This window comes from Egretta garzetta, unplaced genomic scaffold, assembly GCF_000687185.1.
Source record: "Egretta garzetta isolate BGI_Z169 unplaced genomic scaffold, ASM68718v1 scaffold593, whole genome shotgun sequence".
Taxonomy (NCBI): Eukaryota; Metazoa; Chordata; class Aves; order Pelecaniformes; family Ardeidae; genus Egretta; species Egretta garzetta.
The window spans coordinates 543,745-558,363 of NW_009259106.1; the positions used below are offsets into that span (position 1 = coordinate 543,745).

The 14,619-nt window shown below is 35.4% G+C and overlaps 1 protein-coding gene across 1 annotated transcript in view; it reads left to right on the forward strand.

Annotated features, from left to right (window-relative positions):
• The first annotated feature begins 5,112 nt into the window (after positions 1-5,112).
• Positions 5,113-14,619, forward strand: part of ANXA10 (annexin A10) — a 15,304-nt gene continuing 5,797 nt past the window's right edge. Inside the window, exons 1-6 of the mRNA XM_035890895.1 lie at positions 5,113-5,148; positions 9,457-9,570; positions 10,722-10,812; positions 11,476-11,555; positions 14,339-14,392; positions 14,519-14,611. Coding sequence (XP_035746788.1) covers positions 5,113-5,148; positions 9,457-9,570; positions 10,722-10,812; positions 11,476-11,555; positions 14,339-14,392; positions 14,519-14,611 — 468 coding nt within the window. The remainder of the gene's footprint in view (positions 5,149-9,456; positions 9,571-10,721; positions 10,813-11,475; positions 11,556-14,338; positions 14,393-14,518; positions 14,612-14,619) is intronic.

Sequence of the window (14,619 nt, forward strand, 5' to 3'; positions counted from 1 at the left end):
CTTCCAAGGACTATTCAGGCATCGACCCTTAAAGCATTCACTAAGTTAGTCACTTATTTCGGATTTTAGTGCAAGTATCATAAATCCTGAAAAAAGATCAGTGACTTAGTAGCTCATTTTGTGACACCATAAACCTGCATGTGTGAAAGGAAATGCTTTGAGATAACTAATCTTTATGGGAATTGAACCTGTTCTAAGCTGACACAGACATGAAGAGCCAGCATCAGTATTTTAAACTAGATTTGAATAAATGCACTCATCCCACATTTTCTCTCCTCCCCACTGCCACCCTTCTAACCAGCGAGGGTGGTGACAGGTTCAGAGGGCACTTAAACTGAATGCCAGATATACTTACACTTCCTACCTTTGGTTTAAAGGGCAGGCTCAAAGTCTTTGAATCTCCTATCTGTTACTTGCGTTCCATTTGCATCCTACTGTTCTTTATTATTATCCCAATCAAAATGTTTTCTGTTCTGGCAACCCTAACATACTATTTGATAATGTGTTCAGTTTGGATTTGTTTTGGTTTTCCTCCCAAGACTGATGAGCTTCTTTATGTTTCAGACTTTTTGGGAAGCATGAATTAGAGAGCCAGAAAGCTAAACTTATTTTCCTAACTCATAGCATGTATCAATAGATATTTTTGATTCTGCATTCTACTAACAGTGTCTACTAGCACTTCTTTCCATAGTGATTTTGCTTATTAGAAAGCTTTGGGACGGTATGTCCAGCTGACCAGCCACAGACCTCAAGCATTTCTGTCTCCTGAGCTATGGAGAATGACAATTGAACTAAGGTCAGCATTACTTGACATGCAAGCAAGGGGGGTGGAAGATGAAGCCTCACGTACCATCTGGCCAAAGAGCACTCAAACCCCCACTGCTGCAAACAGCACGTGCCTAGGGAACTTCTGGTGAACAACATTTGAAGAAGTATGTGTACTGTCAGTAACTAGGACTTCACGAGGATATAAACTCTCAATTCCTGAGGTTAATATCTGTAGAGCCCTACTCCAGAGATATGTTAAGTGACAAGTGAGGTGCAGGGTACACAGACAATTCACACACTGACAAAGGAAGATAGGTTGGAGCATATCTTAAGGATGAGTCTGCAATTAATTTTAGATACAACAACATATATCAACCTACAAAAATTGGCATGGTCCTATTGTCTTCTCTATGGCCAGTATTTCTTAGCCACTGACATCTGTTGCCCCTACCTTAGCTTGGTGGGTCTAAAGTAGTGATTAAACATATCAAGAAATGATGTCTTCCTTGTAATCTAAAATATCTACTTCTTGCTTGGTACTTTTTTATTCTTTTGCCAAAATTGCAAGCCGGGGAAGCATGATGACAGAGCACTAGAACAGGCTGCCCAGGGGGGTTGTGGAGTCTCCTCTGGAGATATTCAAAGCCCGCCTGGACGATGTCCTGTGCAACCTGCTCTAGGTGAACCTGCTTTAGCAGGGGGGTTGGACTAGATGATCTCCCAAGGTCCCTTCCAACCCTTGCCATTCTGTGATTCTGTGATTAGCAGCCACAGACAAAATCTGTATATCATTACTACTGAAGGCAAAACATATAAAAAACTTTAAAGTGTACATAAAGCAAGCAAACAAATTAATTAGTGCAATCAGTGTAACTCCTGATTCTAGGAGGTATTTGTATTTATAAAATATATCCCATTTTTCCTTGAAATGTAAATTTGAAGTTAACATTGTCATTTTAATCAGATGTATTGATTGAGACCAGGAAGCATCACAAAAGATAACCCTTATACTTGGTACTTCTGGAAAAGCAGGTAGAATCCTCAGAGGAACAAAAGAGGTTAACAAGGGGACAGAGCTAAGTAGCTTTCTACCTCAGTTATTTTCTTCTGTATATGTATGAGTCTGTGATTTTATTAAAATGAGTACATCTGTTCTGTTTATTATTCATAGATTTCTTAAAAAGAATAAGAAAAACACTTGAAATAAAGTATCACTGAGGATGAATTGATAGTAATTTAATCAATTACAAAGCAACTAGAAAAATGGTATTGCCTTCCACAAGGCATACCAGAAAGCTATCTCACACTTAGCAGTGGCATAATTTCTTTAAAAAATCACTAGGTTTGTAAGCAACCTATGTATCTCATTCATAATTTTCTCACTAGTCACTTTCAAATTAGAAATAACACAAAAAATAGATATTGAATACTCTCAGGGATATCATGGATTAACTTTGAAAGATAAAATAGTATATTCAGAAAAAGGTTGGGAAAGAGATAGACACAAAAATGTGACTACATTTTAATGGAAAAAAAATTAATTAGTATTAAATTTTTTTCAGGCCTAACTCATGCTAGGGACAACTTCCTCAAATATGGTCTGTCTTCCTAAGGCTACTACAAGTTTAAGTTCTGTTTCATAATTAAAAAGTTTTCAATGTGTTCCCCATGAAGAAAGACAATTTAATGTTACGTTTGTTGGTTTTCAACAGAATTATATATGCAGTGTTATAGATGTAAAACACCTCAATTAAAAGCTGCTTTCTCCTCTAGCAGGTGCAAGGAACAATTTTTCCCGCTCCAAATTTTAACCCTATTATGGATGCCCAGTTGCTAGGAGGAGCACTACAGGGAATTAGTGAGTATCTTGACTGATTCTATATCTTTTTTTTTTTTTCAGAAAGGTCTCATAAAATAACAAGCATTAGGCAAAATAAAAACTCCTAGAATTAAAAGTGTCACCACATATCTGTTGTTTTTTCAAAGTATCAAAATCAGACACAGGGATGATGTTCAAATAAACAATGTATTTGCATTTACATTTACAGGAACTAAGAGGTGATTAAGATTAATCTAAAATTTATACCAACACTTACAGTAATGACGGCTTTCCATGAGAAAATAAGAAAAAGAAAATAGAATTCTGTGTTACGCACTACAGTGAAGGCCAACAAAGGAAAGGTTTTTAATTGTAACTTCAACAATTAACTATTAGCAGGGACTTTTAAGTCTTTTAATCAGTCATCAGGAAACAAAAATAAATGGAGTAGAAAGTTTAAAGAATTTATTATCTTTCACTCAGGAGCAGTTTTTGCTTTCAGTCTACATAAAAAAAAAAAATAAATTGTTCACCAAAGCATTTTCTCTGTTCAGATTTTTGTTTTCCTGTTGAACATTGTTGGTATTGCTGAGGGTCAGAATATTGATTTTTTTTTTTTTTTTACTATAATCTGAAACATTTTCCTCACATTAAAATTGTTGTCCGTATCAAAATTGTTATACCCCTTGGGCTTTTCACAAGGCTGTACAGCACCAAACTTTGCATTCAGTTTCTTTAATGGAAATGTGAGGACTCAGACTTAATGTCAAATGAACTAAAACGGGTATAATTGATCAAGAGGAGTCTGATGTATCTTTTTGATTAAGTTAGCTACAGATGAAAAGTTTTAAACATTTTGCTAGACTTCAAACAGTACTTTTAATGCAGCATTGCTAACACAACAAGGCAGAGATGATTCTCTTCATTTAATACCGTAACTACAAGTGCATTAACCTTACTTTTAATTTACCTATCAAAGTACATGGAACAACGTTCTAATTTCAAGGACAATCAGCAAAATACAAAGTTCAGCTTCAAAGGAGTTTAAGTCTCCATAGCCTTTACAGGCACTGATATACCTGATCCCAAATATTGCACACAACATTCATTCTTGTGAGGAGGTTCAGCCCCATGTGTTGTCCCACTGATACCAGTGGTATTACACAAATTAATAAAGTTATTTAGGTTTTCAAATATTTCCTGTGTCCTTCTTAGTTTTTACTGTAGAGACCGTATGGTTCCTAGTGATAATTACTTTCTGAAAAGTAAAAAAAAAAATCCTCATGCAGTTTCAGTAACACATCTATTTTGTGAGTTTGATGGGAAAGAATCAAGCTAGTATTAAATCACTGTCATGCTAAAAAGCTGGTGTAATTGTGGTGACATAAGCCAGAAGAAAGAGAACTAAACCTGTATAATAAGCAAACACAGACTTCCTCTGCCCACTTAAAAAAAAAAAAAATCAATATCCAGCTACATTTGTGTCAAAATGGAACTTGTCAGTTATAGATCATATGATGAAATCTGCCTAACAAAGCTGTAATAGGTACAGAATGTGCATCTGTAATATATGTATGCATATGCCTCTATAACAATGACTGGTAGAAACATGAGAGACTACCCTACTCCATTCAGATGCTAGATGATCCCCATGGTTTCTAGCCTAATTCATCTCTGCTGCAAGTGTGATAAAGTCAATTGATTTACACTTGGAGATACATTTATGCTGGAATGTCATTAAAATGCTGAGCCATCTAAAATTACCAAGAGCCATCTTTTGATATAGAAAAAAATATGAAAATGATAAAATAATTTTCAGAATATGTTAATCATTGTCTTCTTTTTCATTAGCAATTAATACTGATTCATTACAGAAGTTTAGCAGTATGCTCTAGCTATAAGGCAAAAGATCATTGGTAACCTTCAATAAAATGCCCATGGAAATTGGTTAAAATATTATACTTTTTAAATCGTCATAACTTATTTTATATAGTTCCTCTGAAAATATCTATCCTTGTTTTTCAACAAATGGTCTGACCATAATTTGTCATCCTCATAAAAGAGATCCCTAATCCTGAAATGACAATTTAATCAATATCAACAGAGCATACAAATATGACGTCCCAGGCTCAGCCACAAATTCTGCTAGTGTGCCTAGTTCTGAATAGATGAAAGCCTCTATCTGTTTTATTGATGCTTTCAAATCCATTGAGCTTGAGAGAGATGGTGATGCATCTGATAATAACAGATTACTTCACTTTTTGCTGGTATTACACCAGCAAGTGAAAGGTACATAAGCATGGTAAATATAATTGATGTTGGTAAATACCAGTGGGATATTAATCTGTTGATCTATTTTTTTCAAGAATTTAGGTTAATGTTCTTGAACAAAACATGAACAATCACAAATACAAATAAATAACTGAACTTTCTTTATTTAGAGTCTGTGTTGTGTTTCCTTTACAGGTTGTGAAAAAGATGTGTTGATCGATATCCTAACGCAGCGCTGCAATTCACAGCGGCTTATGATTGCCGAGGCGTACAGAGACATGTATGGCAGGGTACGACAAAGCCATGTTGTATTTTCATTACTTCTGTCTCTCCTGTCTCCAGTGCAGTTGGTCAGGCCTTCTCTCAGGTCAGTCACAGGAACCAAAAGCCTGGCAGACCACTGGCTGGCACCAACAGCTTGGCACACAACTTCGCTCATGTAATTATTGATACCTCCAACAGTTTCAAATTGTCATTTGTATAGCAGTGGAAGTATGTCTGCCACACACAAAGGTAAAAAAAAGGGACATGAAAGGTTTTTTTTCTATAGTTCATTCACCTCTCTATTGACCAAACCAGAATTTCTGGACAGACTTATTTCTTCCTCTATGTGCTTTTGGGGGTTTCTGCATTTTTTTTCCAATTTTTGGAATACATAATAAAATAGTATTGCATTTGGGTTGAAATACTAGAGAAAAACACCATACCAACAATTACAGGTAGTTGTATCTTATTCACGCACTGATTAATGTTCTCATCTCAAGCACTGACGTTCTCAGACCTCATACCATGTAACCCCAGCTATACACTAAGCACAGTACTAATCTGAGTTGCTTAATGTTAAATTTATGATTCTTTGAAAGGTGTTTCAAAGCCTTTAATACATAAAAAGTTAGCTTTTTTTTTTCAAATGCATTTTATCAATATTTACTGTATATAACAAGGTAATTTTTGTTATAGGATTTCTTAAACGTACACAGAGATAGATATCCTCATTCTGTTTCCAGATCTACTATTGCTAACCAAATGACTTTGGGAAAGTTGTAATGCCTGCATTTTCCTTAGTTACCCCAGCTATATAAAGGTGAAAAAAATAGCAACGCCCTTTGGAAAATCTCTGTGAAAACTAGTGATGAAAAGTGCTGTATGAAACTAGATCCTATTGGAAAGCTAAAGAAAAATGTTGTGATTAAATTGACCAGACATGTCCTTCCCCTAAGAGAAGCCAGCCAAACATTTTAAACAAAATCCAGTTTTCTTCTTTTCCTGAAGCCTGAAAAACTAAGAGCTCAGTGGAATATGCCTTTAAGGTCAGTGCATGCTTGCCATTGAATCGATCAGTGTGAATGAGGAAAAGTGAGTTTGCAGAAATCCCACCACACAGCCATCAGCCTTAATTAGAGTTAACGAGGAACGGTTCATTCAAAAACTCCACATTACCTACCAGTCTGTTAACTGGTAGTACTACATATTTTCTTCTTTGGGTAGCTCAGCATTTTTCCAGAAACAGCCTTTGGACCACCTGTATACCAAAATACCTCATAACTGCTGACCTCTGAATATGCTGGAGCACCCTAGACTTGGGGAAAGTGAGGAGCTGGATTTAATCAGTGTAGTGGTTTGATTTGGCAGTGTTACTCACCCATAGGAGATCACTGGCTTTATTTGGATTGTTATAAAAATTCAAATGCACAATATTTGTGATATTTTATATGCAGCCTTGAATGGATGAGTATGTTTTAAATAGACCATAAAAGAACAATAACTGAATCACAGGTATCCTTACCTTCCAAAGACTGTGATAATGATTGAAATCAGTGGATCTGGATGATTCAAAGTGTTTTTCTATTATGAGGTATTTATTAGGTTACCATTACACATGCAAACCACATAAGTTCAGTGTTCATCCATGCAACATTCGTCACTGAGTTTTAGTTTTACTTATAGAAAACTAAAGCATGTCAAGCTACCCAAAGGTGCCTGTGACAGTAAAGCACCTAAGCCCACTCTTTTCAAGTTTTCAGTCATCTTCTCAACCACTGGACAGTGCTCCTTCTCTACTCCATCCATAGCAGCTGGCTGGGTCTTTTTAAACTTTTCTCTAGAAGGTTTCAACTGGACCTATAAACACTGGAAAGCTCCGTATCATTTTTTATCTTTAATTTCTGCCCTCTGAAACATGAAGATGATCTGTAGAGAACACTAACGATTGCCAAATGTTCTTCAGGAATGGAGTTATGATTTGCCATATTTAGTATTCAAAGAGATTAATTATTGATTTGGTCTCCAGTGATCTATTTGGATTTTCTTTTCAAATCCAAAATAGAAATATAAAAAATAAATAAATCCCTATGAACTCACACCAGCTTTAAATTTATACCTTTCTGAGCCATATTCAGTCAACCTGAAGTGCTATAAAGCCAATGGCCACAGACCTAAAGATCTAGAAGAACTAAAAAAGCCAAATAAAAGCTCAGATGTAATTTTTAAGTATTTCACTCTCTAAAACTATAAATAATAATAGAAGGGAAAGGCAAGCAAACTATTTTTATATCCCAGCAATGGCTACAGAAAATTCTGAAACTTGTGGAACATCTTGCATATACATCCACAATTTTAATTTAAATTAATCCACTAAGCACTGGGTATACTTTATAGCACAAGATACATCAAGATACTGACAGCTTTCAAAAAAAAACCCCCACCTGGTTCTATCTTTTGCCATGTGGAAACAGGGGTCAGTACAAATTAGCTCTAATCTAGTTCAGAGATGAAACAGGAAAGCTGATTTTTTTTTTTCTCACCTGTGACAGCAGGTATACTGAAATGGCTAATCTGGTTATTGTGCCATGCAGTTTATTTGATAGGTTGCTATGTTGTGCAGGAACTGCCAAACAGGATGGGATGCATCTTGCCCTGAATTGCTGCAGTTTACGCTTCAGAAGATACTTTAGCACACATCAGTGATAGCGTTTCATTAGCTGTAATCTGTATTAATGGATATATTGGATTGGGCAAACGTGCCATTCAGCAGTCCCAGTTTATGAGTGGTAAACTCTGCAGGACAGAGAAGACAGACAGACAGACAGTAATAATTTTGGCCTTCTCAGCTTAATCTATGGTAAACCTGTCAGTCCAATCCTCCACCCTCTTAATTTCAATTCAGTATGTTCAATATGGTGGCCACTACGCCCATTCATTTGACAAATGTAAAGTGTGACACATTAGAAGGAGAAATATATAAAAAAAGTAAATAAACCCCTGAACTGGCTGCATGATTTAGACATACAGACAAGCTTTAAGATTCCTTCTTACAATTATCCTTCAAGGATTTCTTACAGCAGAGACGATTAGGAAATGTTAATAATGACAATTTAGAGTTGTCTTTTCTTATTTTTCAATACTTCACTTCCCTTAGTTCTGATTGCAGGAGTAATTTTTAATTAGTATCCATCTGTATTATTAATACATTTTCCCACAGGCATGTTGTCAGAAGTGAAATGTCTTAATGAATTAATTTCTATTCCGTATGTGATTTAGTGGTTGTCAAATGCATCTAATGTGCATTCACCGAAGAATGCGTATGTTTCTTCATCATAAATTCAATTTTTAATGTGTATGTGTCCTCATTCATTGCTACTCTAGCTACTAATTTAATTATATACAGATATGTATTAAAACCAAAGTGCAGGCCTGAAAAAGATACAGCTCTGAAAAAAGCATTGTTTATACCATGGGAACCATTTCTGGTACTCCTTTAAATTCAGACTTAGGTGAGAACATATCTGACAGCTTCCTAGTGATGTATACAAAAAAATAATAAAAAAAAAAGAGTGCACAAGTATCTTCTTAATCAGAAACAGCAATAGTATAACTAACAAGCTTTTGGCATTCTCTGTGTTTTGAAGGATGCTACTGGGAAAGGAGAGCGTGGGGAGGAATCTCTCATCCATTACTCAGCTACCTGGCAAGCAAGTACTGAGACACATTCAGAGAAAGAGAGGGGTTCCTTTTTATTAATCCAGCATCTGACAGAAGTAGTGAATTCAGTTTGAATGTAATATATACATAAATTGAAGCACCTAACCTTCCAGTGATTCAAAGCAGATATTTTTATGTATTAGGAGCAATATAGATGATTTTTTAAATTATTCACATAGTGAGTAACACTGAAAAAAGCACAAGAAATTGCCTGTGTTCTATGGGATTTGACTTCCAAAGGTGCTTAGCTCCCACAGATTCGCACAGGGAATATGCCAAAGGAATGTGCAGATGCTTTGCCATGGTATTCAGGTTTCCAAGCCTTTAAGTAGTAGTTGCACTTAAATGCCTGAATTTTCTTCTGTATTCTAATGAACCAAAAATGAACAATCCTATGTGGTCTATTTGCTTGTATGTCCATTGTCATCTCACCCATATAGTTAGAAGAAGCAGGTATTATTTAAAAAAATATTTTTCTTATTTTAGCCAGAATTCATCTTCAACAGCTCATTTTTATTCATTTACAGAGAAAACCACTAATACTTTTTTTAAGCTGTCTTCATAAAGTGTGACTATTGAAATAATCCTGTCTATGCATTTTTTTTTGTGTTTTCAAGGATCTGGTAACGGACCTAAAAGAGAATCTCTCTCATCACTTCAAAGAAGTCATGGTTGGCTTGATGTATCCACCTGCCCTCTATGATGCCCACGAGCTCTGGCATGCCTTGAAGGTACCTGTCAAACTCAGAATTGCTTAGAGTCGCAGTCACTAATTACAGTACTGAATATATGTTAAACTGATTTTTTTTTTTTTTTAACATTTAAATGGTTGATAAACTGCTGGAAGTTAGTACACTGGAATAGTGTACTGCTGCATAGTATACTAGGTCATCAGAAACACAGTGCTACGTGAAGTCTATCTTACACGTTTTGAGAATCCCCTCAAAAAAAAAATTAACACTGTTTTTTCTTGTCCTTCAGGTATTTAAACCAATGCACTTTTTAGAACTACTGATATATTTTAAATTACAGTTGGCATTAAACGGATTGTGAAATACCATTGGTAGCACTGGCAGCATGACTTTTATTAAATTGTTGACAAGATCGCCAAAGTTATATTTTTTTCTAAACATGGCTAAAAGTTAAACTTTCTTGTAGTATCCTATCTTCATCTGGATTCATATGGCCAAAGGAAAAAACAGGCCATATGTGTCTCCAGGCTCAGGCTTGATGTCATGTTCTCCCATTATCCCAAACACAAAATACGCACCAACACTATACATGTACATGTCGAAAGCAGCATATGCAGCATATCTTATGTCAATTCAAGTTTATAAAATTAATTCAAATCCTATGGGAAAATACAGTGATTTGCAGCATTGCATGCGTGGCCATAATGCTTCCCTTAAATACCAAGTTCTACAGTAGACACTACAGACTGTAACATTCCTAAACGAAAAAAAAAGGAAGATGGAAACACAAAATAATAGTTGTGCGCATAACTACTTCAGATTGCCTGAACACTTGCTGGGGATGTATGCTCAATCTTTACATCTGATTTCTTTCAGCAAATCCTAAATTCTTACTAAAACTCTAAAATTCTTCCCATTATGTTTCTGTCAACACTACTCTTATTTCATTCCCCACTTGTTAATGTACATGCTGAAATTCATAAGTAGGAATAGATTTGAAATGCAGGACTCTACTATTAATTTAAAGCCATTTTCTATTTAAACAGGTAGACTATGCAAAAGTACACTGTGCATTGCTCTAGCAGAGACTGCTATTCTTTTGTTACTTCTCATAAGTGCGGTGCTGCTTTCTTCTAAAAGCTGTGGTTTCTACTAACAACATCTTTTCATATTTACTTCTTTCCACACAGGGAGTAGACACAGAAGAAAAATGTCTAATTGACATATTAGCCTCAAGATCAAATATGGAGATCTTCCAGATGAAAGAAGCCTACTTAATGCGTAATGTTTTCTACAAGTGCACGGTAGCATTTGTACTGTATGTGCTCTGGATGTATTAGCATACATGAAGGAACTGAACAACAAAAATGACTTCTCAGTACTCACCAGGTCCCTTCCCCTTCGTCTCCCCTAAATATATACAAAAGGCTGAAGCAAAATGTTTCAAGTTGAAAATACATTATAGTATTTTTGAGATGTATTGCTGTCTATAGTATTTGAAATACCTGGCAGCCACTCTTGGGGATTTTCAGAAACTTTTGCACATTTTATTCAAAAAAGTACATAAGCTGTTTTTCTTCCAAAAGTGCTTACTCAGGCTGGACACTCTACTCACCTGCCTTGATGGGGCATTTTTGAGTATCCCACCACCACACAGTAGCAGCAGCAGTGGGGGGGCTGCACCCGTGGGTGGGTGGGTGGACAGGCGAGCTGGGCAGTGGCTGAGGGGCCCCGGCAGGGCAGACCCCCCAGCAGGGCTCAGGCAGACCTGCCAGCCCCATGGCTAGGTCCATGCAGAACCTGCATGGGTTACTGCGGAATAATCACCATAGAAAATGGACAAGTATTTGCACCCTATTTATTTACCCTTTCTCTCCTAATCTTCTTAGTACTATTCAGAGCATGTTCATTTGTGGTTTAGATTATGTTTTTGTTTTAACCTAGAATATAATAATGATCTTCAACAAGATATCAACTCCGAGACTTCAGGTCATTTCAGAGATACACTCTTGAACCTTGCGCAGGTACTGTAAAAACAAGTAGCATGACTTACATTTCTAAAAAATTCATAATAACTTTTGATACTATGCGAGTAGTCTTAAATTTTAAGATGACTGTGGTTAAAGCTAGTTCAATAGGGCTACACTTTTGAACAAGAGAGGGGAGAAAGCAGAAGAGGAAGAGAAGTTTAATTCCTTCATCTACTTTGCCATTGACTTTGGCTTTCACATGGAGTAAGCCCCTGCTGACCCTCTGCTGAATCTGTCTCATCTCAAAAGGAGTCTGCTTGCATGTACAAATGATATTTTTGTTTTTAAAGCTCTGTTTTCCCCATTGTTAGACTCTATGGTTCATAATTCAGTCTAGGCATTACATTAAAATGGCTATATATGCACATTTGACTATAAAAGTAAGTATTAAATAGTTCTCTGTTTTAAACATTACATTCTTTGTGCTACTGCATATGCTAAATCACAGTAGGTTTGCACGCAGACAAATGAATTGTCACTATCGCACACCAACTATTGCAATTTTACCCATTTGTAGTTTTATGCAAGAAAGTTGGTCATCCCTCTCAGCTCATGAGTTCCCATTCTCATTGTAGTCACTGTGCTCATTATCTTAAAAATCTTTTGTAAACCTAAGTAACAAAGAATGGCAAAAGGACTGCAAGGAGATAACAGCACACATAAGGTATATCTGTATTTTTATAGATGATGTCTTGGGAAAAAATGTTTCTTACTAAGATTTGAAACAGCAACAGGCTTCAGTGAGCCTCAGAGATAGAGAGCAGATGTTTCAACTGTAGAAGCTATAAACAGGAATTTTTTTTTTCTAATGTTGGATGTTTTTTTCCCCCTAATAATGAAAATTCATCCTTGCTTAAAAATGAGGAGCTACAGGTTAAGTAACCTCTCTTCTCATCTTTATTAAAAACATGGGACACATTTTACTCATCAAAAGAACAAGGTTAAAATAAATTATCTGAGACTACGTTATTAGCCCTTATTTTCTTAAACCACAGATATTGATAAAGAGGCCTAAAATCGGCAATTTCTTATCTAACAAGATCTAATGGCTATTTTTCTCAAGATAAAGAAAAGTTGCAGGAAATTCCAACTTTACTCAGTTATACTGTATATTTCTGAAGATTGTTAGTCGAAACATCCATGTTTGGATACGATCTTATATTAAAACTCAGTGATATTTCATTAAAATATGTATATCTTACAGATTATTCTACAGCAACATTTCCAATGCATCCTTTAATGCTTGTTTCAGACACCCTTTGCTTTGATTTCCATTAGATCTTGGGATTGATGACACACACATCCAACTACAGAAGTAAATGTGCTTCACATTTGGAGAGCAAAATATTCAATTGCTCTAGTGTGGTATTTACAGTTTTCATGTCCACACTGAGGTAGACCAGAAGTTATAGGTTATAGTCCTTCCTAAATAAATTAACAGAGTTACAAATTCAGGCTAACTAATATTCTAGTATGAGACAAACAGATTTTTATTCTAATTCTCTTCTTTTTGGGTATTCATTGAAATATGATCATTTTCTACAATTTAAAAAACAATTATACACATTGTGGGATTCTCCAGTAAAACTATGCCAAGAGTAGTCACTGTTAAATCTTACTGGGGATAGTGGGCATTTGACTCATGTAGAGTATCATTTAACTTACTTTATTGTTCGCTTCTCTATGTTTTTTCCAGTGTTTTCTTGTGTATGTAACTTTATGCAGTCATTCCAGTATAATTTCCTTCAAGTAATTTATCTTGTTACTAGGAATTCCACTGTGTGAAATTCTTACAATTTAATTAAAATATAAATTAACATTTTTAACAGGAAAGAGCTATAAATCAGTCATTCTACAAGCTGACAACCAATACATAATTTTAATCCTCCCTTTCACATATAGGGTAAAATGACTGTAAATTTTAAAGTAAATTGCTTCAAACACATATAATTAAGGCAGTGATTACATGCAGCTTGAGATTGTTAGGAGTTCTGCAACCAGGGCTGATTTGTATCCTTACAAGATGATAATGGTTAAAACAGTAATTCCAAAGGTTGTGTGCTTTTCTCTTTTTCGAAGAACTATATAATTCAGATCATAGCGTGTTTACTAAAGTATATCAGCTTGATTTGTGTAACTGAAAAGCTATTAAATATGTAGGAAAATTAGAAGTATTTTTCTGTGATTTATGTATCAAAGTTGTGAAACAATTTCCTAGTCTTGGATCTTAATTTTAGACAATGATTATAAGCAAGCAAAATCTCTGTTATTTCATGTGCTTGCTTCCTATGGTTTGTGCAGGGAGAAAAAAATTGAGAAAAGATTCTGCTGGTAATATGTATATTGGGAAGAAATGATCAGTGAATGGCAAATGTTACTTTTATCCTTGTTTCCCCCTCATAGTTACATATTATAGTAAGCAATATAACATCCATAATACTGGAAATGGTGGTGGGATGGTAGTGGTAAGGTAAAAGCTTGTTTAAAATGGGACTGAAAATGGGATAGGTTTATCCACTTCCCCTAGTTTTTCCTCTCACAAGACTGTTTGTCGTTCCAGAGTTCCTCTACTTAGAGGAAATGAAGACATAACATGACAACTTGAGATATTTTCTACAGGTGCAAATTCAGCCACTGAATACACTAATCCAATCTAAAAGCCCATATGTGTTATCTCAGGAAATTAAACATAGATTCATGTAGAGACAACTTTGTATTCCTATAGCCTTTTAGGATTTAACTTTTGAAGAAAATGTATGGGTTTTTTTTCCCCTCAGGGAACAAGGATGGAAGGATATGCAGATCCTTCTACAGCTGCTCAGGATGCAATGGTAAATATAGTCAGATGTGAGCTTCTTAAATATATAAAAAAAAAAAAAAAGAAGAAATACAAATTTTGAAAAGTGATTTAGGACATAATATCTTTTGCATTTTTTTTCCTTTTTCTGGTATACTAGATTCTATGGGAAGCATGTCAGCAGAAAACAGGCGAACACAAAAACATGCTGCAAATGATTCTCTGCAACAAGAGTTACCAGCAGTTGTGGATGGGGAATCC